We start from the raw sequence: 25,637 nt of genomic DNA, 5'->3' as shown, positions 1-25,637 counted from the left end.
TCTCCCCGCCTCGGCCGACGCGCTTCCCCAACCTGCGGCCTAAGGGATCCTCCCCGCCTCTGCCCGCCCTGCCTCCCAACCTGCGGCCTTAGGGATTCTCCCAGTCTCGACAGGCCCCGCCTCCCCTGCCTCGGGGCTCCGCCTATCCCGCCCAGCCCCACTTCCCCGCCTGCGGCCTAAGAAAATCTCCCTGCCTCCGCGGGCCCCGCCCAGTCGCCGGCTTTCCCCTGAGGTTACGCCGCCGGCTCTGCACTGCCCAGCCTACTCCAGCTGGCCCCACCTCACCGCATCGGTCCCGCCTCCTCCGCTCGCGCCCTCCGGGCGCCCACTCCTGAAGAGCTCACCTAGAGCCCTCGCGGCCTCTTTTTACTGCCGGCCCCGTGAGGGAGTCGGCTCGCTGCCCACCCCGCCCGGTCCCAGCTCGCCTCGCCCTCCCCAGGCTCTAGCCACCTGGTGCGGCAGGTGTCCTGCAGGTCGGCTCCAGATTCCCGAGCTTGTGCTTTGCGCTAGCCCAGCCTGTCCTGAGACACTGCGGAAGGCCAAGAGAACGCGCTGTTGCTGTGTGAAGCGCCGGGGACGGGGCAGCTACACCGCCAAACACTTCGGTAGGGAATGGGCTGGCTGGTTTCGTGCGTAAGCAACCGAAAAGGGGAAGTGGCTGGGGGAAAGTGTGTGTGTGAATGCGGGTGAGTGAGGGGGAGAGGGACAAGTTACTAAAGTCAGGAAAACATTTTGAAAAAAAATCTTTTGAAAAAAAATAGTTTGGTCTAACAAAAATAAAATGGAAGAGAGATTTAAGTAGTTTGAAGCTGAAAGATTGACGGGATCTTGCCGTGACCTGAACAGCATGCACCTGTTTTGTGGATGGCTGAAGGATGGTAAATAGGATCAAGATCTCACTTTAAGCGTTGAAAATGCTGAAAGCTCTTTCTCAAACCTGCCATAGCGTGGGGGTAGACAGTCTTTCTTTCTTTCTTTCTTTCTCTTTCTTTCTTTCTTTCTTTCTTTCTTTCTTTCATTCTTTCTTTCTTTCTTTTTTTGCGGCACCTGTGGGAGTTTATTAGGGGGAGCATTTCCTTAATGTGCATGGACCAGAAAGGCAGGGGTGGGAGGAGTCTGCAGCCACGCTCCGTGAGGTATGTTCTCGCCGTGGACTCAGGTTAAGGGGGGCTGGCCATCCTTCTTCAGCCAGCGCATTTTCTCCTGGTGCTTCTCGATAAAGTCGTCAACATGGGCATCCAACATGGCCTCGGTGAGGACCCCATCCTTGGAGGCATACGCCTTGGCCTGACAGGACTGAGCCAGTTGTGCGATCTCCCGGCCCGACATGCCGTCAGTCATCTCAGAGATCTCCTCCCACTTACTCTCATAGTCCAGCGGGGCCAGCTTCAGGCGCTGCTTTCCTTCTGTTAGCGGCTTAAGAACATACTTGTCAAAATACATTCTCAGCAGGCGTTCCAGCTCCTCCGACCAGGGCAGGTCGAAGTGCAATATCACGTCGATGCGGTCGTGGATGTCCCGGTGTAACTGCTGGGGGTGGCGGCTGCCCAGGACCAGCATGAATTTGTTGCTGCGCTCCTTCGTGTGCTTTAGGAAGGCGTTCTGGGCGACTCTGAGGTGGTAATTGCTTATATCCTCAGTGGCTCGCTTCCGAAGGAAGGCGTCCGCGTCGTCCATGAAGAGCAGGAGGCCGCGCCGGCTGGTATTGGCCCAGTCAAACAGCTTGTGCATGGCGGTCACGCCTTCCCGCCCCATGAGGGCCAGGTCCTCGCCTGTCGTGATGGCGTAGTCCATGCCCGAGTACAGGGCGAGATTCTTGGCAAACAGTGTCTTCCCGGTGCCTGGTGGCCCGTACAGCAGGACGTTCCTGTACAGGCCGCTGTTCTGCTTCGTGTTCCTTGTTGTTATAGCAATGTCTCGCACCCTCTCTTCCAGGCTGGGATGCAGCACAACACCCTCCAGCATGTCCTGGGGCCGACTGAAGAGACGCCGGCTGACCTGGAAGGGGTGCTGCAGCGCCTCCAGCACCGTGATGCTGGATGTCTCGCTCACCAGGGACGGCTTCCACAGCCGAGCCTCGATGAAGCCATTCTTGGCTGATTTTACCCCGACAGCCAGCAGCGTCAGCCCAATCACCGTGGCTGTCACTGTGTCCCGGTCTGTCACAAAGGCACGGAATCTTTCCCCAAACATGGTGACAGCTGTCCTGATGGACGCAAAGAAAGTTTGATGGTGCTTCTGCACGGACTCCTCCTGCTTCCGTAAGTTCTCCTCATTCACAAGTTTGAGCTTGGACTGTTCCTCCAGCTGCAAAGTCGGCTCCTGCATCTGCACCAGATTCACGGCGTCCTTCGACATGGCCTGTGGGCGTTTCTCGGTAGGTGGAACCAGAGACTTGAGAAAAGAAATGAGACACAGAGACAAAGTATAGAGAAAGAAAAAGTGGGCCCAGGGGACCGGCCCTAAGCATACAGAGGACCCACGCTGGCCAGACAGTCTTTCTTAAAGCAACTACTAGGGGTCAGATGCTGAGTGAAATTTTTTTTCATCTGTGAACTTTAATAGCCACATAGATTCTACTAAGCAACTGAGTCTCAATTTACTATAGGCCACTTGGCAAATAATCAGATTCATTCACTTAATGTCATCAAACAATATTGTGTGTCGGGCATCATGTTTAGGTATTCAAGATACAAACATGAATGAGTTCGGTGAAAAAGAATCATCAGGCCGGGCGCGGTGGCTCAAGCCTGTAATCCCAGCACTTTGGGAGGCCGAGACGGGTGAATCGCGAGGTCAGGAGATCGAGAACATCCTGGCTAACACGGTGAAACCCCGTCTCTACTAAAAAATACAAAAAACTAGCCGGGCGAGGTAGCGGGCGCCTGTAGTCCCAGCTACTCGGGAGGCTGAGGCAGGAGAATGGCGTGAACCCGGGAGGTGGAGCTTGCAGTGAGCTGAGATCCAGCCACTGCACTCCAGCCTGGGCGACAGAGCGAGACTCCGTCTCAAAAAAAAAAAAAAAAAAAAGAATCATCATGGGCATGCATTCTAGTTCCCTCACTTATTAGCCATGCTGCCTTGGGTCAACCTCTCTGAGACTCAGCTTTCTCATCTACAGGATAAGAATAATAATCCCTTCCTCATAAGGTTGTTGTGTGAATTTAATAATATATGACTTGTAAAACACTTAAGGGGTGGGAAATCACCTTGATGCAATGGTAGCTTCCACGTACGAGTCAGGCCATCCCAGAGGGTCATGGAACTCGAGACCAGGAGATCGAGACCAGCCTGACCAACATGGCGAAACCCCGTCTCTACTAAAAATACAAAAATTAGTCGGCCGTGGTGGCGCATGCCTATAATTCCAGCTACTTGAGAGGCCGAGGCAGGAGAATCGCTTGAATCCGGGAGGCAGAGGTTGCAGTGAGCTTAGATCGCGCCATTGCACTCCTGCCTTGATGTCAAGAGCGAAACTCCGTCTCAAAAAACAAAACAAAACAAAAAAATTATCCTTGGCTTTACAATCATAAACGAAATACATTACAATTCTTCAACTGAAGAAGATATGCAAAAACTGTTACGGCATTTTGTTTGTTTTATGTGTGGGTTGTTTTTTGTTGTTAGAGCAAAATAACTAACTGGAATATAAAGATAAGACCTCAAGGAGCATGGCACTAATGGAGAAGGGAGTCTTCGCAAAACCATTATTTCTTCCCCCATTCTGTCTTCATTTGATGTGGATCAAAAGATAACATTGGCCATTTGGTTAAAAAATGCAATACGCTTTTATGCATTATAACTATGGCATATACAATATGCCATAAAGACTATATGAATATGTAGAATTCTGTTACTCCTAGAGATCTTGCAGTTACACATTTAATTGTTTACATAGTTACATTGTAACTGATACATACTTTACATACAATAAAGTAATGGGGAAGAGGAAAATGAAAGGATAGAGAAAACTATAGTAGTCAGGGTGTGGTGGAACCAAATTGCAATTTTCTAATTGAAAATGCATCCTTGGTAGCTAAGAACAGAGTTCTGTTTTAAAGTAGCAGACTCCTTTTTCAGTCAAGACCTCCTGTCCTTGGAACACATTAATTGTATCTTTAGCCTCCACACCAACTTTACAGGTGTGTCTATTTCATTGATTGGTTGCACATGAAGTCTAGAATCTGATCAGCCTCATTGCCTAACCCTGTTCACAATAGGCTTTCATTAATTTACTGAGCAGTATATGCCTTTTTTTTTTTTTTTTAAAGATGGAGTCTCATTCTGTCACCCAGGCTGGAGTGCAGTGGTGGGATCTTGGCTCAACGCAGCCTCTGCCTTCCAGGTTCAAGTGATCCTCCTGCCTCAGCTTCCCGAGTAGCTGGGATTACAGGCGCCTGCCACCACACCCAGCTAATTTTTGTATTTTTTTAGTAGAGACGGTGTTTCACCATGTTGGTCAGGCTGATGTCGGACTCCCGACCTCAGGTGATCTGCCCGCTTTGGCCTCCCAAAGTGCTGGGAGTACAAGTGTGAGCTACTGCACCCAGCTGGGATATGCCTTTTAATCTTAAACTGCACCACAGACCCATTCTGCCCTGCCACCTTCCAATTAATAGGATTGTTGTTCTCAATCTTGCCTCCTTCCTTGGGCTTTCCGTCAGCCAGTCTTCTTAACTGCCACTTCACAAAATGGGTGTCAGTTCTGTGCCAAACAAGCATACAAGCTGTACCCTGTTAAATCATTTTAAAACATAACAGCAAGGGGAAAGAGATTGAGTGGACTAACATATTTTGGTTAGGATGTGGGAAGGGGAGAGAGTGGAAGGATTATACTGTCTGAATCTTAATGTTACTGTTCATGTACTGTTTGATGCATCAGCCTTCCTTGCTGGTGGTGTCGTTATGAGGACCATAGTGAGGATGAGCAAGAGTGCTCAGCAGGTAGAAGGTGGAGCCAGCACACACTTTTCTTTTGGAGAACTGGTGGAACCTGACTCCAGCTGTAACTGGATTTATAACCAGTTATAATAAACCTACTGAGCAGTTATGGATGGTATCTGTGTTTCTTGGACAGAGCACGTGTGGGGCCAGAGTGGATCTCACCAGTGAGTGGCTGATTTAGGGATAACGTAGTTGTCAGTCTGGCAGTAACATGATCATTCCCTTATGAATATTTAAGATTTACTTCGGGCCGGGCACGGTGGCTCACGCCTGTAATCCCAGCACTTTGGGAGGCCAAGGCTGGCGGATCACCTGAGGTCAGGAGTTTGAGACCAGCCTGACCAACGTGGAGAAACCCTGTCTCTACTAAAAATATAAAATTAGCCGGGCGTGGTGGTGCAAGCCTGTAATCCCAGCTACTTGGGAGGCTGAGGCAGGAGAATTGCTCGAACCTGGGAGGCGGAAGTTGTGATGAGCCACGATTGCACCACTGCACTCCAGCCTGGACAACAAGAGCAAAACTCCGTCTCAAAAAAAAAAAAAAAAAAAAGATTTACTTGGTCTTTCCAGCCCTTTTAATCTAAAATGGAACTCTCGTGTGTTCCATTATTTTTGTGTATGTTCAATACACATATGTTCCGTTCATCCTATTTTTAACATGCCTCACAGCATAATTATTTATACATAATACATCTTACCAATTTCATTATGTCTAACAAGTCATTTGCTCCCATACTTAGTTTCTCTCAATTTCTATGGCAGAATTGAATATTCTTAAATAACATAGCAAAAACACACAATGGTACTTAGAATAGTGTAGTCTGGATGAGTTTCCCTCAGGATGTTCAAAGTTATTGGGAGAGCACATGAAAACAATAACATGTGTAACTGAAAGATCTCAAGGAGTAAGAGGATTCTGCATCTTCATATGGACTTTATGGCATGTTTTATTTTCCAAAAATGGCCATACAGGCCAGGCGCGGTGGCTCAAGCCTGTAATCCCAGCACTTTGGGAGGCCGAGACGGGCGGATCACGAGGTCAGGAGATCGAGACCATCCTGGCTAACATGGTGAAACCCCGTCTCTACTAAAAAATACAAAAACAAAACAAAACAAAACAAAAAAAAACTAGCCGGGCGAGGTGGCGGCGCCTGTAGTCCCAGCTACTCGGGAGGCTGAGGCAGGAGAATGGTGTAAACCTGGGAGGCGGAGCTTGCAGTGAGCTGAGATCCGGCCACTGCGCTCCAGCCTGGGCGACAGAGCGAGACTCCGTCTCAACAACAACAACAACAACAAAAAAAACAAAAATGGCCATACACTATTTCTGGTACCATATGCTGTTCCAGAACTTGGATACACCTCCCATTAAAAGGTGATGTCTAATGCGCTTCCCTTTGCATATGGGCCATCAATACTAACTTTTTTTTGTTTTTTTGAGATGGAGTCTCGCTTGGGCGCCCGGCTGGAGTGCCGGGCACAATCTCGGCTTGCTACAACCTCCACCTTCTGGATTCAAGCGTTTCTCCTGCCTCAGCCTCCTGAGTAGCTGGGATTACAGGCACGCACTACCACGTCTGGCTAATTTTTTGTACTTTTAGTAGAGACAGGGTTTCACCATGTTAGCAAGGGTCGTTTTGATCCCTTGACCTTGTGATCCGCCCGCCTCAGCCTCCCAAAGTGCTGAGATTACAGGTGTGAGCCACTGCACCTGGTTATTAATACTACTAACAAATAGGATACAGTCAGGTGCCATGTAACATTTTGGTCAATGATAGACCCCATATATGGTGGTGGTCCTGTAAGATTATAATGGAGCTGAAAAGTTCCTATGATAGCGACGTTATAGTCATAGCACAACACATTACCCGTGTTGTGTTGATGCTACTGTAAACAGATCTGCCAGTGTATAAAGTATATCTTATATCATTACATATACTATGTAATACTTGATAGTGATAATCTATATTACTGATTTATGTATTTACTATGGTTATCACTATTTTAGTGTAAACTCCTTCTACTTACATATATAAAAAAACAGTAACTGTAAAATAGCTTCAGGCAGGTCCTTCAGGAGGTATTCCGGAAGAAGGCATGGCTATCATAGGAAATGACAGCTTCATGTATTTATTGCCCCTGGAGACCTTCCAGTGGGACAAAATGTGGAGGTGGAAAACAGTAGTATTGATGATCCTGACCCTGTGTAGGCGCAGACTAATGCATGTGTGTGTCTTAGTTTTAACAAAAAAAGTTTAAAAGTAAATTATTTTAAAAAAATAGAAAAGAGTTTATAGAATAAGAATATAAAGAAAGAAAATTTTGTGCAGGTATACACTTATTTATTTATTTATTTATTTATTTATTTTAGAGACGGAGTCTTGCTCTGTTGCCCAGACTGGAGTGCAGTGGCGTGATCTTGGCTCACTTCAACCTCTGCCTCCTGGCTTCACACCATTCTCCTGCCTCAGCCTCCCGAGTAGCTGGGACTACAGGCACCTGCTACCACGCCCAGCTAATTTTTGTAGCTATACACTGTTTTAAGCTAACTGTTGTTACAAAAGAGTCAAAAAGCTTTAAAAAATTAAAACATTTTGAAACAAAGTTACAGTAAGGTAAGTTTAATTTATTGAAGAAAGACAAATATTTTTCATATGTTTCTTGTAGCCTAAGCATGCAGTATTTATGGCATCTACAGTAGTGTGCAGTAATACTCTAAACCTTCATATTCACTCACTCACTGACTCACTTAAAGCAACTTCCAGTCCTGCAATCTCCATTCATCGTAAGTGCCCTATACAAGTGCGCCTTTTTTAAAAAACCTTTTATATCATATTTTTACGGTACCTTTTCTATGTTTAGTTACACAAATACAATTGTGTTACAGTTGCCTACAGTATTCAGTACAGTAATATGCTGTACAAGTTTGTAGCTTCGGAGCAATACCATACACAGCCTACGTGTATAGTAGGCATTACCATCTAGGTTTATGTAAATACACTCTATGATGTTTGCACAACAATGAAATCATCTAATGACACATTTCTCAGAACATATCCCTGTTGTTAAGTGATGCATGACTTTTAAGCCTCGTTCATTAAGGACACTACAGATAGCTTTGGTCTTGTTGTCTCTCTTTTGGGCAGTTTCCTTGGGAGCTTGGGTACCATGCTAAAGGAAGCCAAAAACTAGCTCACACAGAGAGACTACATGAGAAACCCACATGGAAAGCAAGCAAAGCACCAGCCAGCTGCTAGCATCAACCTCCAGATGTGTGAATGAATAAGCCTTCAGAGGAATCCAACTCCTAGCTGTCATGCCTTCCAGTTGAAACCCCCAGACATTATGGAGCAGGAAAAACAACATCTTGGGTTCTGTCCCAATTCCTAACCCACAGAATCCACAAGCATAACAAATGGTGGTTTTAAGCCATCAATTTTGGGATAATTTGTTATGCAGCCATAGGAACTGGTCTAGCATCCATTCCCCTTAGAGATTTGTGTGGTGATTGCTTAAGAAGACAAGCTAGCCTTTTGTATAGAAAATATGTAATTTCAAGCTACTGCTGTCTTATTGTATGTCATTCACTGGGTAAATCCCTATTTCTCAAACTTGATGTCTCAACACCCCTGCCTTTTTTTTTTTTTTTTTTTTGACAGAGTCTCGACTCTGTCGCCCAGACTGGAGTGCAGTAGCGTGATCTCTGCTCACTGTCATCTCCGCCTCCCAGATTCAAGGGGTTCTCCTGCCTCAGCCTCTGAGTAGCTGAGACTATAGGCACGCGCCACTATGTCCAGCTAATTTTTGTATTTTTGTAGAGATGGGTTTTCACCATGTTGACCAGGCTGGTCTCAAATTCCTGACCTCAAGTGATGGGCCTCCCCTGGCCTCCCAAAGTGCTGGAATTACAGGTGTGAGCCACCGTGCCTGGCCGCAATCCCTTTTAAATAAAAAAATTTTCACAGCCACTTTGATACTGACTTAAACTACATATGTATTGTTACTTAAGTATGTACAAACCTAAGACCAGTAATAAACTCCTTATTCTTGGAGCTTTACACAACTAAAAGTAGATTTATAAATTAAATACAACCAAGACTATAGAAATGGTAAAATTCCAGTGTGCAACCAAAAGCAATGAATGATGATGTTGCTTTGCTGAAACTATATTGCATCAGTGTGAATTTTATTTTTTTTTTGTTTTGTTTTGTTTTGTTTTGTTTTGAGACAGAGTCTCGCTCTGCCGCCCAGGCTGGAGTGCAGTGGCCGGATCTCAGCTCACTGCAAGCTCCGCCTTCCGGGTTTACGCCATTCTCCTGCCTCAGCCTCCCCAGTAGCTGGGACTACAGGCGCCCGCCACCTCGCCTGGCTAGTTTTTTGTATTTTTTAGTAGAGACGGGGTTTCACTGGGTTAGCCAGGATGGTCTCGATCTCCTGACCTTGTGATCCGCCCGTCTCGGCCTCCCAAAGTGCTGGGATTACAGGCTTGAGCCACCACGCCCGGCGTGAATTTTATATTGACCATTAATGAAGCATGTTTTTTTGCTTCCTAGCCATGGGATAGATAACTTTTTCTATAACTCTTCTTATCAGTTGCCTTTCATAAGGAACAATTGTGTCATTTACATATTAAATTCCATTCTTTAAATTTTTGTCTATTTGACATCAGTGCCATCATAAATGGTCAACCAGGTAATTCAAGATACTGCATATATATTAAGAATCAAGATGCTTGTGGAAAATTGGCAGATCCTGAACCCTAGTTTGAAAACCACTAAACAGGTCTATACTTAATGAGCCATTCATTTATAATTCAGGAAGGCCTCCAGTGTGAAGGAAGGTGAGAATTTTGGAGTCAGGTTGGTTTAGAGCTAATTGGAATAGGCCAAGTGCAGGATAAAGCAAGCTTGAAATAAGGCAGTGGTAGTGGGGAATGCAAGAAGAATCCGTGCATGTGAGTTAAGTAAATGTCCTCAAGATGACTTGATCAGTGGTTGGATATGGACTTTAGGGTAGAGGGAGGATTCTAGGATGACTATAAGTTTCTTTTTTCCTTCTTCTTTTTTTTTTTTTTTTTTTTTTTTTTTTTTTTTTTTTTGGAGATGTAGTTTTGTTCTTGTTGCCCAGGCTGGAGTGTAATGGCACGATCTCGGCTCACTGCAACCTCCGCCTCCTGAGTTCAAGCAATTGTCCTGCCTCAGCCTCTCAAGTAGCTGGGATTACAGGCATGCGCCACCATGCCCGGCTAATTTTTGTATCTTTAGTAGAGACGAGGTTTCTCCATGTTGGTCAGGCTGGTCTCGAACTCCCGACCTCAGGTGATCTGCCTGCCTCAGCCTCCCAAAGTGCTGGGATTACAGGCATGAGCCACCGTGCCCGTCAATGACTACAAGTTTCTAATCCAGAGACTAGGCAGTTAGCAGTGCCTATTGCCAATGAAGTCTTAGTAGGAAAACAGTGAGTTGTTTGGACATGTCAAGATCATGATTCTCATTAAATCCAATTGGGAGTTTCTAGTTATGTGGTTCAGAACTGATTGGCTCAGCCGTAGATTTGATCCAACTGTGACAACCTAAAAGCCATACTTAGCAACCCTTCACATTAATAGTAAGTAAAGCAGTTTTTGCAAAAGAATTAGCAAGCAATATATATTTTTTCTAAAAAATTTCAAGTTCAGTACAAAGAACATTTTCCCTCTTAACTATTTCAGAATAAGTTGCTAATATGTCTAGGCTAAATGCAGAAAAAAAGAAGTGAGGCAACTTTCTTTTACTCATAAGTGTGAGAGCATTGGAAAGACAGGAGTTTTGGGTCATAAGAGTTGGATAATAAGACAACACTTCAAAGGTGCAGAGTTCCAGGTGAGATAAAATCAACAAGTTACAACAGTATGTTCCTAAATTGCATTGAAGTTGGTCATTTGAATCCATTGAATGAATTTAACATTCTACTGGGTACTGGAGAGGAAAAGGTAATTGAGATGGAGTTCCTACACTAAAGGAACCTAGAGTAGAGGAAAAGGTAATTGAGATGCAGTTCCTACACCAAAGGAACTTAGAGTAGAGGAAAAGGTAATTGAGATGGAGTTCCTACACTATAGAAACCTACAGAGTAGAAGGGGGAAATCAAGCAGACACATTACATTATTCAGAGGGAGTACAAAGAAAGTAAGACAGCTTTGTCAAGGTGGAGGGTGTAGGGCAGGTCAAGGAGAGCACCTCAAAGAGGTGGGTAAACCAGATTCTGAATTATGAATAGGAACTAACCATTCCAAGATGAGGGGCCATAGAGAGTGGGCAGTAAGGTCAGAGGGAGCAGTATTTATACAGTCTCCAAGGTGACAGAGGTCATAACCTACCAGGGGATTGCAAGTCTTTCAGTATAACAAGATAGCAAGTAAATATAAGGCTGTAAAGCAGGATACCAATCATGAAGGGCCTTGTCGAGTTTGAACTTCATTTTACATAGCCATCTGTGGAAAGTCAGTGTATTTTAAACAGGTGAGGGAGTAAAATGGTTAATATGCATTTTAGAACTTGTTCTGCCTCTATATATTAAAGGAAACAAACAGAAACCACTTAGTAAGTTATTGACATAATCTAGGTAGAAGGTGGTGGATGTGGATGTGGAGAGAAGTAGATTAACTCAAGAGTTCAATATTTAGTAACTTAGGGCTTGATGGTTAATATGAACATAGGGGTAAAGAGGGAATTGAATGATTCCACATTTCTGACATGGGAACTAGATAATTTACTGATTCATAAATGATTTTTGACCAGGCATTGTGGTACACACTGGGCTTAAGAGAAGCGAACAAGGATAGAGTTTCTGATAGCCTCTGCTATTGTGGAGGGTCACTAGGAGAAGTCAGACAATGAGCACGTAAACTAGTTTTGGATAGTACATGGATGGACCAAGAGTGGTGAGAGTTGGAATATCTGTGAAGCTGTTAAGGTGAAGTCATAGCTGTGGGAGGGCAGGGGCCCTCTTGTTACTGTATTTAACTTGCATTGGTTTAGGGCATTAGCAGTAGGGGAAAGTACAGAATGACAAAAATTTACCCAGAAACCATAGTTCTTTTTCACTTTCTCAGATCACTTAAACACTTCAGCTGCTGTACCTTAAACTTGGCAAGTTTTTGCCTCCCTTAAACAGGTGTCCCAAGATCTGCTGAAGTTTTATTTTAAAAATAAGAGAATCAGTGTTTTACAATGCTTCCAAGAAGTTCATGTGATCAAGAAAACGTACATCTCATCCAAGTCAAGGACCATAGCTTTTCTATATAGTGCTCTACTGATGCACTTATTATAGGTAATATAGTGGTTCCAGATATTTGGCACCTTTTAGAAATAAATTCTTTCATTCAAAAATTATGAGTGAGGGCCAGGTGCGGTGATCACGCCTGTAATCCCAGCACTTTGGGATGCTGAGACGAGCTGATCATCTGAGGTCAGGAGTTCAAGACCAGCCTGGCCAACATGGTGAAACCCCGTCTCTACAAAAATACAAAAATTGGCCCAGCATGATGGTGAGTGCCTGTAATTCCAGCTACTCAGGAGACTGAGGTGGAGAATCGCTTGAGCCTGGGAGGCAGAGGATGCAGTGAGCCAAGATTGCACCTCTGCACTCCAGCCTGGGCAAAAGAGTGAGACTCCATCTCAAAAAAAAACAAAAAACAAAAGTGCTTACTTTGATCAAGGCCCTGTATTTCAGGTTACAGAATTTCTTTTAACATCTTAATCAACATTGGACGTATCTTTTTAAATGCATGCTTCTCCACTTTCTTCCAGAGCAGAACAGTTTTGAGTGGATAACTATCCTGACGTAAAGTAAATGTTAGCTTTGAGTGCTACGTTTGAATTGGGTAAGGCTGCTGGCATGTCATCCTTATGTAGCAGGCGCAGTATTTGCAGTATTCAGACTTCTAGACCTGGTGCTAACCAAATGTTTCTACATTAAATGGCTTAATTGTTGTGTTTTTTAATGTTTTCCAGCTTCCTTGATCTTAATTTCGCTATTTCTGGTCTGTGTTAAAGCAGGAACCTGATGATCAAAAACTCTTAAGAATCAAACCCTCTCCTAATCACTGTACTTGGACTTCAGTGCCTATATTTTGAGGTTACTATGACTTTTTTTTTTTTGAGACGGAATCTGGCTCTGTCTCCAGGGTGGAGTGCAGTGGTGTGATCTCATCTCACTGCAACCTCCGAACCCCTGGTTCAAGTGGTACTCCTGCCTCAGCCTCCCGAGTAGCTGGGATTACAGGCACGCGCCACCACACCCAGCTAATGTTTGTATTTTTAGTAGAGATGGGGTTTCACCGTGTTAGCCAGGATGGTCTCGATCTCCTGACCTCGTGATCCACCCACCTCAGCCTCCCAAAGTGTTGGGATTACAGGCGTGAGCCATGTTGCCCGGTTGACTGTTTTGTTTTTACTCACTCCTCCATACCCCAACCTGTTTCTTGGTAGTTGAGGATCACTATGACTGTTTTATGTAGGCAGAATTTTTAAGAAAACAACACAAATTCAGGTATTTGTTCCATAAAGGTACTAAAAAGTAAATATATTAAAGATGATTGTCACACAAGCCTTCCATTTCTACAGGTAGTAACAGTGCCTGTGATTTCACTAGACAAAACTGAACATATAAAAACGTAGTTGGCTACCGGAGAGCCTGAGGCACTTTGTTTACAGATAGTTTCTTAGGGCTAACTTAAAACACATCTAACCAGAACCATGCCATAAGCTTGCCAGAGAATCACAATGCATTTAAACATCATAAATAGCCAAATTTCATCTTCCCCATTGAAGACAGCATTTCAGATACAAGTACATGGGCTGGTAATGTTTTTCCTGAAGAGATCCTACTTGTATCAAAGTCAGCCTGTAGCTGATTTAAAGTTTAAACACTGATTTAAAGTTTAGCAGCTAGAAAGAGTCTGAAAAAGATTCAGAAAATTGAGTTATTTTACCCATGAAACACACATCTGCCCTTTTAGAGCAAGCAGCTCTTCATACCTTAAGAACAAAAAGTTAGCTTTTCATTTTAAGGTACCATGGATGATTTTAGACAGTTCTCATATTGTCAGAGTTCAAATTGTTATCCTTGGGGATAATTACGCAGGACAAAAGTGTTTAGAAATATTTAGCAAAAATGTATGAATTACTGCCTTTTCATAATGCAGCCAGGACTTTCACTGGAATGTTTGATTATCCTATGACCAGCTCACTCATAGCTTCCACAGAATAGTACAGCACAACGTGTAGTATATACAAGTTCCAGAATGCTTGGAGTTGTACCTCACTGTAGCACTAATTAGCTGTGTAACTTTGAGGAAGTTGTTTCACCTGTGTCTCCATTCCTCTTGAGGATCATAATAGTCTCTTTCTCATGGGGTAAAATAATGTATGTGGAACACTCAACAAGATGCATGGCACATACTACTATAATAAAAGTAATTTAGAGAAACAGAAGATACTTTGCTTAATCCAAGATACCTTGAGGTAAATTTAAAAGTCACATTTTAAATACATTCCTATTGTTTTTCATAAAACTATCACTTCTGTGGTAATCAAATGGTGTTTAAATAATCTATGTTTATGCCTACTTACATAGGTTGATATAAATAGTAAAAATATTTTCATTCACTACCCAAGCACAGTCTATTGAAAGCACTTCAACCAGCCCCTTATCAGGAGGAAGAATCCAATCTAGTACTAGTTTCTCAATAGATGTACTTTTCCATAGGTTATAAGTAGTTTTAAGTAGGAAAGGTTTGTCTCTCAGGAGCTTTCAGCGGGACATTTATATTTGTAAATAGAAAGGAAATATTCCTTGGGCAGTGTTTCACAATCACCTGGGATGATCTGAATGAAGATTTCTGGCCTCTACCGAAGACTTACTGAATCAGAAAGGAGGCAAGAGGATGAGGAATGCTTAAGAATCTGCATTTACAGACTCTACAACTGAATCTTACTACAGAAGCATGGAAACTACTGCCTCAAGGGATTATCTCAACTTGAGTTTAAACATAGGAATTGCTGACTACCTTTAAACATGTAAAAATAGTATCTTTATGAGAGGGATGTTGTTTGGGGGCAGCTACTAAATAGTGAAATCATTCCTTTAAAATACCCTCTCAAGTCTGCCCCAGTTATCCATTATACTGGGTAGTCTTGGTATTCAGATGATTTAGGGAAAAAAATAGTAGCAAACTCTGAAAACACTCAGTAAAGTTCATCCTTGGTCTTCTCTTCCTAAATTTGTTTTCCATTGTTAGATTTAAACACTAAACAAGACCAAAAGAGAACTTTATTTTACATGTCTTTATTTTACATTTAGAACCATTTTATGATTTACTTAAAAAAAAAAATGTTTTAATATTACTAAAAGTATTTTTTAACCAAAATCTTGATTTAGGAAGACTTAAGACATTGTGCATTATTTTAAATATTTTCATTTCAGTAACTATTAAAAATAAATTCACAATTAGGGTTTCAAATGTCCTAATCATACCTACTTTGTTCTCATTTAATATTTTATCAATCCCATCATGTGCATACAGAGGTTAAGGTGATATATAAGTTTTATATCTTTCAAACACATTGATGCTAATCAGCTCTTGATCTAATTACTATTTCATTTATTCAGAAATAGCATTTAGACATAAAAACCAATGTCTCACTTTGTAAAATAACCTTTGGCTAATTTACACACATCTAATACAGCGTGTTATATAAGTTTTAAGTAATACAATGAGTCACTACTATCATTCAGCTTTAAATATTTTTAGTGTTAACAGGGCTGAGAATATCATGTGGTTCAGTCTTCTGAAGGAAGTTATATAATAAAAGCATAGTGCCTTTGAACATGAAGACTATCCTCAAAGCCAGAAGTCCTACAAAGGAACTGAGAGATTCCAGAGAATTGCTCTCCTCATTTTTAATATGTAAAGTAACTGTTTTAAGTCACTTGACTGAAGACTTAGTGAAGAAGAAAACAGTGTTATTATGCCACTGAAGAAAGCTACTTAAACCAGAGTAATTTTGGGATATTAATCCTAGGCTACATAATGGGTCATCAAAAAAAAAACTTGTCAGTTATTAAGTGTAAGTTAACTTCCTATGCCAAGTAAGGGGTCACACTTCACTTCCCTCATTTGTAAAAAGAAAAGGTGGCCAGGCCAGTGCCATTTAGGATTCTCTGCTAACTGTAAAATGTGGACTGATTTTCTTCTGTTTCTTATAGTCCAGGTGTATATAAACTTCCAGTTCTTTAAATCAAAATTTTTATGCACATAACCATGTCAGTGTATTGCCCTTAGTTTAAAATGTACAACTACATAAATAAAACTATTGTTTCTTCAATATTACTTGACATTTCTTCTGTAATTTCTTTATTTAAAAAAGTAAATGTAACAAGATACTTAAAAAAGGCTAGATACAAAAGTAGTTAAGCTGCTCACGAACATTTAAAATTTTCCAAAATGTATCTTCAATAATCATGATCTTATAAAACATTTTACAGTTATCAGAAAGTGCCCAGGCTGAGTTTACATAACTGAAATACCTTAGTACAAATGTCTAGTTAGAACTGAAGTGCAGTAACCTCTTGACTGACTGCTCGTTGAAATAGGGATACAAAGAAAAAGTTGATTGTGATAAAAGTATTGTGCATTGGCCCCATCATATGTACAAAAAAAGTGCCCTCACTCAAATGAGCAAATTACATGCAAAATATTAGTGATATAATTTAATATCCTAGAGCTCAATGCAGTCAAACCGCAATAAAAGTGGTTTTTGTAGGTAAAAGTGATTTCATCTCTTAAGATCTGAATGTCGAACTTTTTTACAAGTTCCATATACATGATACACAGTTGCAGCCAACCACAAATTAAACACCATAAAAAAAGTTAAAATGAAAACACAGAACATACTTAATTTTTTATTTTGAAATTCCCTATTCCCTCTATACAAGAACCTTTGCTGAAACAGTTTCCACAAAGGCAGCAGTGAATTTTCAGAACATTTACATTTTTTCCCCCTCAGCAAAAAGATAAATCACAGTGTAAATTATGTTGTTCTGCTGTCATCTTTGGCTGGGGTTAGACCCAGAAGTTGGTGACTAGCAAACCAATATAGCCAAATGTTGCTAGTGCTCCTCAGGCCTTTAAGCTATAAACTGAGAAAGGAATGTCTGCATTTTATCTCTTTAAGGTACCACCAGGGGGGTATGACAGCATTAACTTCCATAAACTTTTATAGACAAATGGAAAAAATCTACAAAATTCGCTAGTAATATTACACAGCAATACACACTTTTTATACTCTACACAAAACCAAAATTCTTGGTCTTAATGGCGAGTAACAATTTCTGTTTGAGAATCTGTTTAGAGGAATAGAGTGGGACGTAAAGTCGAGAAATGCAAGTATTTGCAGTAGGAAGATGTTGGTCATCTGGTGGTCTTATTGTGATTGAGGGCATAGGCTGGAATCCTTCTTCACTGGCTGGCAATGATGGGCTTGATGTCCAAAAGTAAACCTAAACAGGAATTTAGCAGGTTAATATTTAACTCTTAACTCTGGCAATATATACACAAAGCCCTATTGTTATGAAAGGAGATATTATTTTGAATTGGGTTTTAAATATATTTTCTTATACTAAAAAGGAAAGGGATCATTCATACCTCAAGACAGGTTTTTGTTGTTTTTTTTTTCCCTAAGGGAGTAAGTCCAGAGTTAGTAGAGGAAAAAAAGGTGACTTTCTGTTACAGGGCCTCAGTATTTTCATCTGTAACATGAGGCTGTTGGGCTAAATGGTTTCTAAGAGCCTTTCTTGCAGCTAAATTCCATAAACTGTCTATTAGTGGAAAAAAGGCTACCAAACAAAAGATATGGTCTTAGGTTCAAAACTCACACAGGTTATCTTAAAAAGTTATTTTGCATTAAGGAGCAAAATAATGTAAATAATAAATAATAAAGCAAAAAAACTATTTACTGCTACATTGTGATACAGAATCATTTTATAATAGTAATTATTGGGGAACATCTATGCATCAAAATTCATGCAATAAGCCATGTTAACACTAAGTTATATCATGTATCTATAATAAAACTTTGTGCAACACAGTGTAAATGATGCTCATTAAATGTTAACTTACGCTTTTTAACTTAACCAAGGATACGCCTCCCTGAAATATTTCACTGAACATGTAACATTCCTCATCAGTCCATCCCTTCATACATACACACGCACCATTCTTCAGTGTCTCTCTCTCTTAAGGAAAAGCTTTTTTAAAAATCTAATCATTTTAAAACGCACAATTTAACAATGAAGTATATCCAACTTCCTAGAATGACTACGAAACCTAAACAAACTTATGATTTCCTGAAGCACAGTTGCATGGGAAAGCTCATCTAGAATTCTATATGAAGGGACAGAAAAAGAAAAAAGAGAAAACCTAAGTATCAGGATCTATAAATCTGAAAAGAAATAGCAAACCGGTACTCTGGAGATGAAGCTGATCCAAACCACTCATTTCATAGATAAGAAACAAGCTTAATGTAAAGTGTTTCTTCAAGGATGAATGTGGTTAACCAGGGTAGATGACCTCACTGCTGGATCTCCAAGAAGTTGGAAGAAGAGAAATACTTTTACTAGTGAATTATACACTCCAAGAGGGAAATAAACTGTAGCGTTACCCAGTAACTCTGGAAACCTATAATTTGCAGGACTAATTAATTCATGGGAGAACTGTTTCAGAAACTCCATTCTTATGTCCTCTAGATGCATCAGGATGAAACCAACAATACGTGAAGGATGACTTCCCAAAAAGAGGAGAAGGGTAAGGGGGAGGAAGATACCATGATATACTGCTTACACCCTAAACACAGATTTTCAATAAGAGTTTAAGGTTCACAAATTAAAGCTGTTGACAGGAAATTCTGAGGTCTTCATAGAAGGTTTTCTTTTTTCTAAGATTGAGTCATTAGCAAATTTTTCTTTCAGTAGAAGGCAGAAACTGTCATGAGATTTAAGTTGGCTGACTGGACTGAGGAAATACTGGTTTAAAAACGGCAGAAAATTAAAACTAGGGAATAGATTAAAACAGATAACTCAGAACTTATACTGGATAGCCAATCATTTCTATTTCTGTTTTTGGTGGTTCTTACAGACTTGATATGGCCCTTGTCTTAAGGAAACAAGGTGCCCTGAATCTGAAGACTGACTAAAGGTGGCAGAACATAAGCTATTTAGGTGATCCTGAAACCAACAGGGACAGTTATGGTATATGGCACTAGTGGGAACTTTAAGAGCCACAAGACTGGGAAAGGCAAATGCTGAAAAATTATATCAAACCCACCTGGGGAACAAACTAAGTCAAAATTACCAGGGTGGCTAAAAGCTGAGAAAGTAACTAGGTGGCAGTTAGGATTGCTGAACACACCTATCTCACCGTAGCAGAGAAATATTAGAATACACGTAGAGCCACGTAAAGATGAGTTCCCCTCCTTCCCTCCACCCCCTCCAAAATAAACTCCTGCCTGAACGAAGGTAACTAGGAATCTGCAAGTTTTTTCTTTCCTGCACAAGTTGTAACCACTTCCCCCTTATTCAAATAAAGGATACATCTAGAAATCTGATCATTTAAAAATATTTCCATGAGTGGTCTAGTTTAGAACTAAGGCTGGTTAGACAGGGGAAACGTTCCAGGAACCATGAAGAGTACGAGTATAGAAAGGATCTTCCAAGGTTTTCTAGATAAGGAATGTCCTTCAAATTTCTACAAGAAAGTCAGCAGCATACTGCCTTTCAAGATTAATAGGCAGGATGATTTGGTTATGGTTTTACTTGATGGGTGGACATAAGTTCCACTGAGAGGCAGACTTTCCACTAAGATCAAAGCTTCTGTTATCTGATTTATGATTCTAAGTTAGCTGGGGCTCTGTACTAATAACATTCTGAAAGATTTAGTACCCACGTATCACAATTAAGCTACTCTCTTCCTAGTGTGCAGATAACAATCAAGATAATACTCAGAAATTCTGTCAACACTTGGCACTAGTCAAAAGGATTAAGGATGTATACAGGGAGAAGCATATGTAGGCAGTACAAGAAAGAAAGATAAAAAGCCATGTTGCAACAATAAACTGTTATCTTCTGGGACTAAGGACAGCATATTAACAGCTAAATGTACTTCACTCTGCTTACAGCTGTAGTAGTGCTTCAGATATTGTTATAGAGCAGAAAACAAAAACTGCCTTATTTGTGACCTTCTATAATTGCCCTACCCCAAATTAAAATGACCAACCATTACAAACTTAAAAGGCCATCATACATGGTATTTTTAAATTTTGTATTTCCTTCTACAAATCTTGTGAAATTTTGTGAAATAAATTTTAACTTACAAGATCTTGTCGTTCTGTCATGCTCATCTTCTCTACTATTGACCAGAACCAACGCTTGAACTGCAGAAGCTTCTCAGCATTTTCTCCTAAGAATGAAGAATGTAAATAAAATACACTATACCAGTTGTTGTTATTATCTGCAGAACATTACTAATCTTCTTATAATAAAAGGATACAAGATTAAAACATTATTTAAGACTTGGGGGGGAGTGTCTAATTCCTAATACAGGAAATTAAGAGCATTTGCATAATGTAAAACCTCTACAGTTCATTAGTCAATCCTGACTCAATATGACCAAAACAAGACAAATGAACCACCAGCCTTAAACTTGGTATTTGCATGACTTTAATCTCATCTGTATGTCATTATTCTTATGATCTCAAGAAATGCAGATTCTCATTGTTTCACTGGGTGGGGAATGCAGAGAGGGGAGACCAGAGATTCTGCCTGTCTAAAATGCTTTCAGATGATGCCAGTGCTGCTGATCCAAGGATCATACTTGGAGTGGCAAGATCTTAGGCAGTTTCTTTCGATACTCTGTCTTCCTTCCTAAATTTTGGTTTGTAAATGAGACAAATTCTTATTAGTATTAAAACTGTATTACAAGGTAGCACAAAACTATTACAATTTATAATTTGGCTGAAGTTGCTTACAAAATAGGAAAATAAAGGGGAAAAAATCAGTACCTTTGTGTACATAATAATCTTGTAATATAGGTATAATCCTTTCACAGAGAACTTCTTGGAGCTTCTAATGTACAGTCACAGCTAAAAAGCCTATTCCTAGACCATAGGACTTTCAAAAGAAAGAATTGCAGCAAATCAAACACTGGAGACAAAGGTTTTTCTTTCAAGAGGATTATCACTACCACTCCTTATTCTTCCTAGATTCCTAGAATCTAGGAAGTGTTTGTGTGCTACCGTGTTTTTAGAAGTGCGATTTGGGTTCAGCTCTATAAAGCAATCATCATACAAATTCTTTCATTAGGGAGTTTAAGCAACATGAATCAGAAAAGCCCAGAGTTGTCACATGGATTACTTTTTCTTAATCAGTATATACGAATCCTTTTTTACACAGTTGTTCACCATGAAAAATTTTTGTTTGTATTCATATTTTTTGAAACCTAGAAAAATTAAGCAGTAAAAGAGTTAAGAATAACCTAATGCTAAGCCATCAAAATACTATTTACTTCAAACATACCTTTAAAAATAATGTAAAAAATTGTTTTAATGCTTGAGTAATACAAGCAATTTCCCAAACCCTATAAATAGATCTAAGAACTTCAAACTCAGAAAATGCTGACTGACCTATCTATATAGTTCATTCTTTAAACTTTTTAAAAATGTCCTACCTGATTCATCATTGAAAGAGGTAAAACTGATCAGCATTTGCACGTTGACTTCACCGCAGCCATTTACCAAAAGCCTAAAATCTTCTGCCGTTAAATCTTCTAATGAATTTTTTGGAAGCACATCTAGGAGACCTTTCCTCATTGCCTAGAGAATTTCAGAAACAATAATACTTCATATTCCATGTAACATTTATTTATATTATTAAAGCACAAGATCTAATTTTAGCAGCCTTCTCTAAGAATGTTAGTTCCCATTTTAAACCAGAAAGCAAAAAAAATTCAGTCCTGTATTTTTTATTAAGATTTAAAAGAGAGAAAGGCAGGAAGTGGGGAGGGAAGGCATAGTGAATAAGCTATATAGGTTCAAAAGTGAAGTAGTAGTGTTATATACCAGTGGTTTAACAATTTTAAAAGTTATGTTAATAACAAACAGGCTAGTCATCAAGAATAGCTTCAGTCTTAAAAGTGGTATCCTGTCAGCATCTCAGGAAAGATACATTGACAACAAACCTCCCAGATACAAACTCAAAAGCTAGATGTTTACTGAGAAATTATCATGTGCCAAGAATTGTCTTAGTACCTTACCTAATTCAATTTAATCTTACCCTCAATTTTGCAGAGGAGGGATACAAGGCACAAAAAACTTAATTTGGTAACATCATACAGCTAGAGGGGTGGTAGAGCCATGATTTGAACTCTAACAGTACGACTCCAAAGCCTGCACAATTGTAGCACAGGGATCAGAAACACTGAACACCACCGGTCATAAAGCTATACAAACATTTTACAGGCTGGGTGCGGTGGCTCATGCCTGTAATCCCAACACTTTGGGAGGCCGAGATGGGCGGATCACGAGATCAAGACCATCCTGGCCAACATGGTGAAACCCCGTCTCTACTAAAAATACAAAAATCAGCTGGGCGTGCTGGTGCGCACCTATAGTCGCAGCTACTCAGGAGGCTGAGACAGGAGAATAACTTGAACCCAGGAGGCAGAAGGTGCACCGAGCCAAGGTTGGGCCACTGTACTCTAGCCTGGTGACAGAGCGAGACTCTGTCTCAAAAAAAAAAAAAAAAAATTAACCCTGGATGAGGAAAGAACTAACGTAGTAGGATTGATGCTACTCTTTAGAAGGGCCTGACTGTACAGCTGGCGTTGGCTGATGTCTGAGAACTTGGTTTTTGCAATATTCCACCATTACTAGCTGACAAGGCTGTTTTGAATGTCTGGAGCAATGAACCATGCTGTATCAGCCTGCCTGGACTATTTGTGCAAACAATGCAGTTCAAGATGAATGTGTGCTTTCTTCAGGGATTCTGGAATTTCAGTAATCATGGCTGGTTGTGCAGACAGAAAATGCCAATGGAACTAGCCTCTAATAAAAACACTGAGCTCTGACTCCAAAGTGGGCTTCCCTAAGCACAAACAATGTATACATGTTGATACATTTCACTGGTTGAAGAACTTGCAATAACTCATCCCCCTGCTTGAGAGAGAATTTTGAAACCCTGCACCTGGTTTCCTCAAGACTGGGCCTAATATTTCTTTTTTCCCCTACTGATCTTGCTGTGGGTCCTTTTGCTACAATAAACCATAACTGTTAAATACAACTGCTTCTGAGTCCTGTGAGTTCTTTTAGCAGGTTACCCATATTAGCTTTGGTAATAAAACTAAAGGTGTTTGTGGTATCGAAAGGATTGGTTTAGGGTCCTACCACTAACACAGTAGGACAAAGGACTAAGGTATATTATTTTACACATACATTTTAAAATATAAAGACAATTCTTTATCTGACCAGAATGTAAGCGATGGAAACATTTTGGTATAAAAAGCCTTTGTTCCTCTCAGTCTGTCTCAGTAACTCTACCACTAAAACAGTAGGACCCTACAATAGTCGTTCTGGTACCATAAGCACCTTTTCCACACTTTTGTTTGCCAAAGCTACTGTCTCACGATGGCGTGGTTTTTCCAATAGTGTTATCAAAAGAAAATGAGTACTTGGTCTGAATTCTTAAAATTAGGTGTAATTTACATTGTAAATAAAATATTTTGGTTTAAAAACTTTGGTCTTTTATAAATAGACTGAATATACTTAGCTAGGTTACCACACATGAAGACACAAATGGCCTCACTGGATCACACAACACTTTCTAGAAACACTTACATGTAAGGGCTGTTCTGCAACTACCAACATTCTGTGTTCTGCATATTTCCGCACATACTCATATACATTCTGTGGAGTGACTGGTATATTTACACCATTAGGAATGAGTTCGACCTGTGAAAAATTTACCAGTGCTATTTAAAGGCAATTTTGTCAAAGCAGTAAAACATTAACTGTTTATAAAACTAAAATTTTTAAATATAAACACAGTTCTTTATTTGACCAGAATCTAAGAGATGGAAACATTTTAGGCCATAAAAAAGTACAAGCCGCTGGGCGCAGTGGCTCACGACTGTAATCCCAACACTTTCGGAGGCCGAGGTGGGTGGATCACAAGGTCAGGAGATCAAGACCATCCTGGTCAACATGGTGAAACCCCATCTCTACTAAAAATACAAAAATTAGGTGGGCATGGTGGCACATGCCTGTAATCCCAGCTACTGGGGAGGCTGAGGCAGAAGAATCGCTTGAACCAGGGAGTCAGAGGTTGCAGTGAACTGAGATGGTGCCACTGCACTCCAGCCTGGTGACAGAGCAAGGCTCCATCTCAAAAAAAAAAAAAAAGGTACAAGCCCTTCTACCTCAGTCTGTCTCACTAACTCTTGATCCATCTTTAACACCTACAGTATCCATTTCTCCTATGTGTTCACACATGTTCTTCTCTTTCAGTCCCTAACTAAACTGTCTATACATAAGACAAGCACAGTAGATTAACCAAATCTCTTGCCAGAATCAGAAAAGTGCATATTTGCTTTACCTGTCCTCCACCTTCTTCTTTACATAGGTCAATTGCAAATGCCAAATCCATTGCTGAGAAAACAGCATCAGCATCTGAACTCTGAGAAGCGAGGATTAGTTGCCGCAAACTCTCATACATTACAGGGTCAAAAAAAGCAAAATCATGCCAATTGACCTAAAAAAGTAATCATATGAAACTCAGTTATGAAAGAAACAGCTTCATTCAATTAGTTAATTAAAATCTGATAAAGAATTTTATCTAATTTGAAGATATACCGATACAGAATAATTTCCCACTTGGTATATAACTGTTTAAAGAGATAAGTTTAATAAATATTTGGCTCTGACAATATTTGCTTTTGAAAGCATAAGAAGGGTTATATTTTGAAAAAATATAAAGCCAAAAGCATAATAGTTTTAAAGTTCTAAAACTGCAAAACTTTGCACTACTTATTAAACACCAATTATGGGGAGCAGCTGGCTCTGAACTTAATATACATCTTATTCTTGATAGTAACATAAAATATAGATTATTAAATTCAGATGATAAATCTGACACTCAAGGAAATTTAGTAACTTGCCCCAAGGTCACTTTATTGGGTTAAACTTGGATCTATTTGATTAGCTGTTTCCTAAACCCTGCTGAAGACTCAATGTATCAACAATTTTATGTTGCCAAGCTTTGAGTCTAGTTCTTTAAATAAGGACATTTTAGCTGGAACACTTTAAGAATTTAATAGGGACAATGGGGTTTTCTAAATATACAATCATGCCATCTGCAAACAGGGACAATTTGACTTCTTCTTTTCCTAACTTGATTTCTTTCTCTTGCCTGATTGCCCTAGCCAGAACTTCCAACACTATGTTGAATAGGAGTGGTGAGAGAGAGGGCATCCCTGTCTTGTGCCAGTTTTCAAAGGGAATTTTTCCAGTTTTTGCCCATTCAGTATGATATTAGCTGTGGGTTTGTCATAAATAGCTCTTATTATTTTGAGGTACGTTCCATCAATACCGAATTTATTGAGCGTTTTT

The 25,637-nt window shown here is 40.5% G+C and overlaps 2 protein-coding genes across 2 annotated transcripts in view; both read right to left on the bottom strand.

The window, feature by feature from the left end:
• Window positions 1–366: 366 nt before the first annotated feature.
• Window positions 367–2,376, bottom strand: LOC108520194 (ATPase family AAA domain-containing protein 3C-like). Its single transcript, XM_017859457.1, has 2 exons — window positions 1,178–2,376; window positions 367–418 (listed from the first exon to the last, which is right to left on the bottom strand). The coding sequence occupies exons 1-2, from the start codon at window positions 2,356–2,358 to the stop codon at window positions 367–369; spliced, it is 1,233 nt and encodes a 410-aa protein (XP_017714946.1). The 5' UTR covers window positions 2,359–2,376.
• A 13,929-nt stretch (window positions 2,377–16,305) lies between these two features.
• The window catches only part of UBR5 (ubiquitin protein ligase E3 component n-recognin 5), a 110,056-nt gene continuing 100,724 nt past the window's right edge, over window positions 16,306–25,637 (bottom strand). Inside the window, 5 exon segments of the mRNA XM_017859443.1 lie at window positions 16,306–17,484; window positions 20,352–20,437; window positions 21,704–21,848; window positions 23,868–23,981; window positions 24,625–24,780. Coding sequence (XP_017714932.1) covers window positions 17,272–17,484; window positions 20,352–20,437; window positions 21,704–21,848; window positions 23,868–23,981; window positions 24,625–24,780 — 714 coding nt within the window. The 3' untranslated portion in view covers window positions 16,306–17,271.

This window comes from Rhinopithecus bieti, unplaced genomic scaffold, assembly GCF_001698545.2.
Source record: "Rhinopithecus bieti isolate Rb0 unplaced genomic scaffold, ASM169854v2 scaffold_47952, whole genome shotgun sequence".
Lineage (NCBI taxonomy): Eukaryota > Metazoa > Chordata > Mammalia > Primates > Cercopithecidae > Rhinopithecus > Rhinopithecus bieti.
The sequence above is the reverse complement of the archived record's forward strand: the minus strand, read 5'-3'. Positions and strand labels throughout refer to the sequence as shown.

Bases quoted from the DNA above. Each gene is read 5' to 3' on its own strand.
- LOC108520194 (XM_017859457.1), bottom strand. From the start codon at position 2,358: ATGTCGAAGGACGCCGTGAATCTGGTGCAGATGCAGGAGCCGACTTTG. The intron at 419-1,177 runs TGGCCAGCCCCC...GCGAGGCGAGCT, and splicing joins ATGCGCTGGCTGAAGAAGGA to GGGACCGGGCGGGGTGGGCA.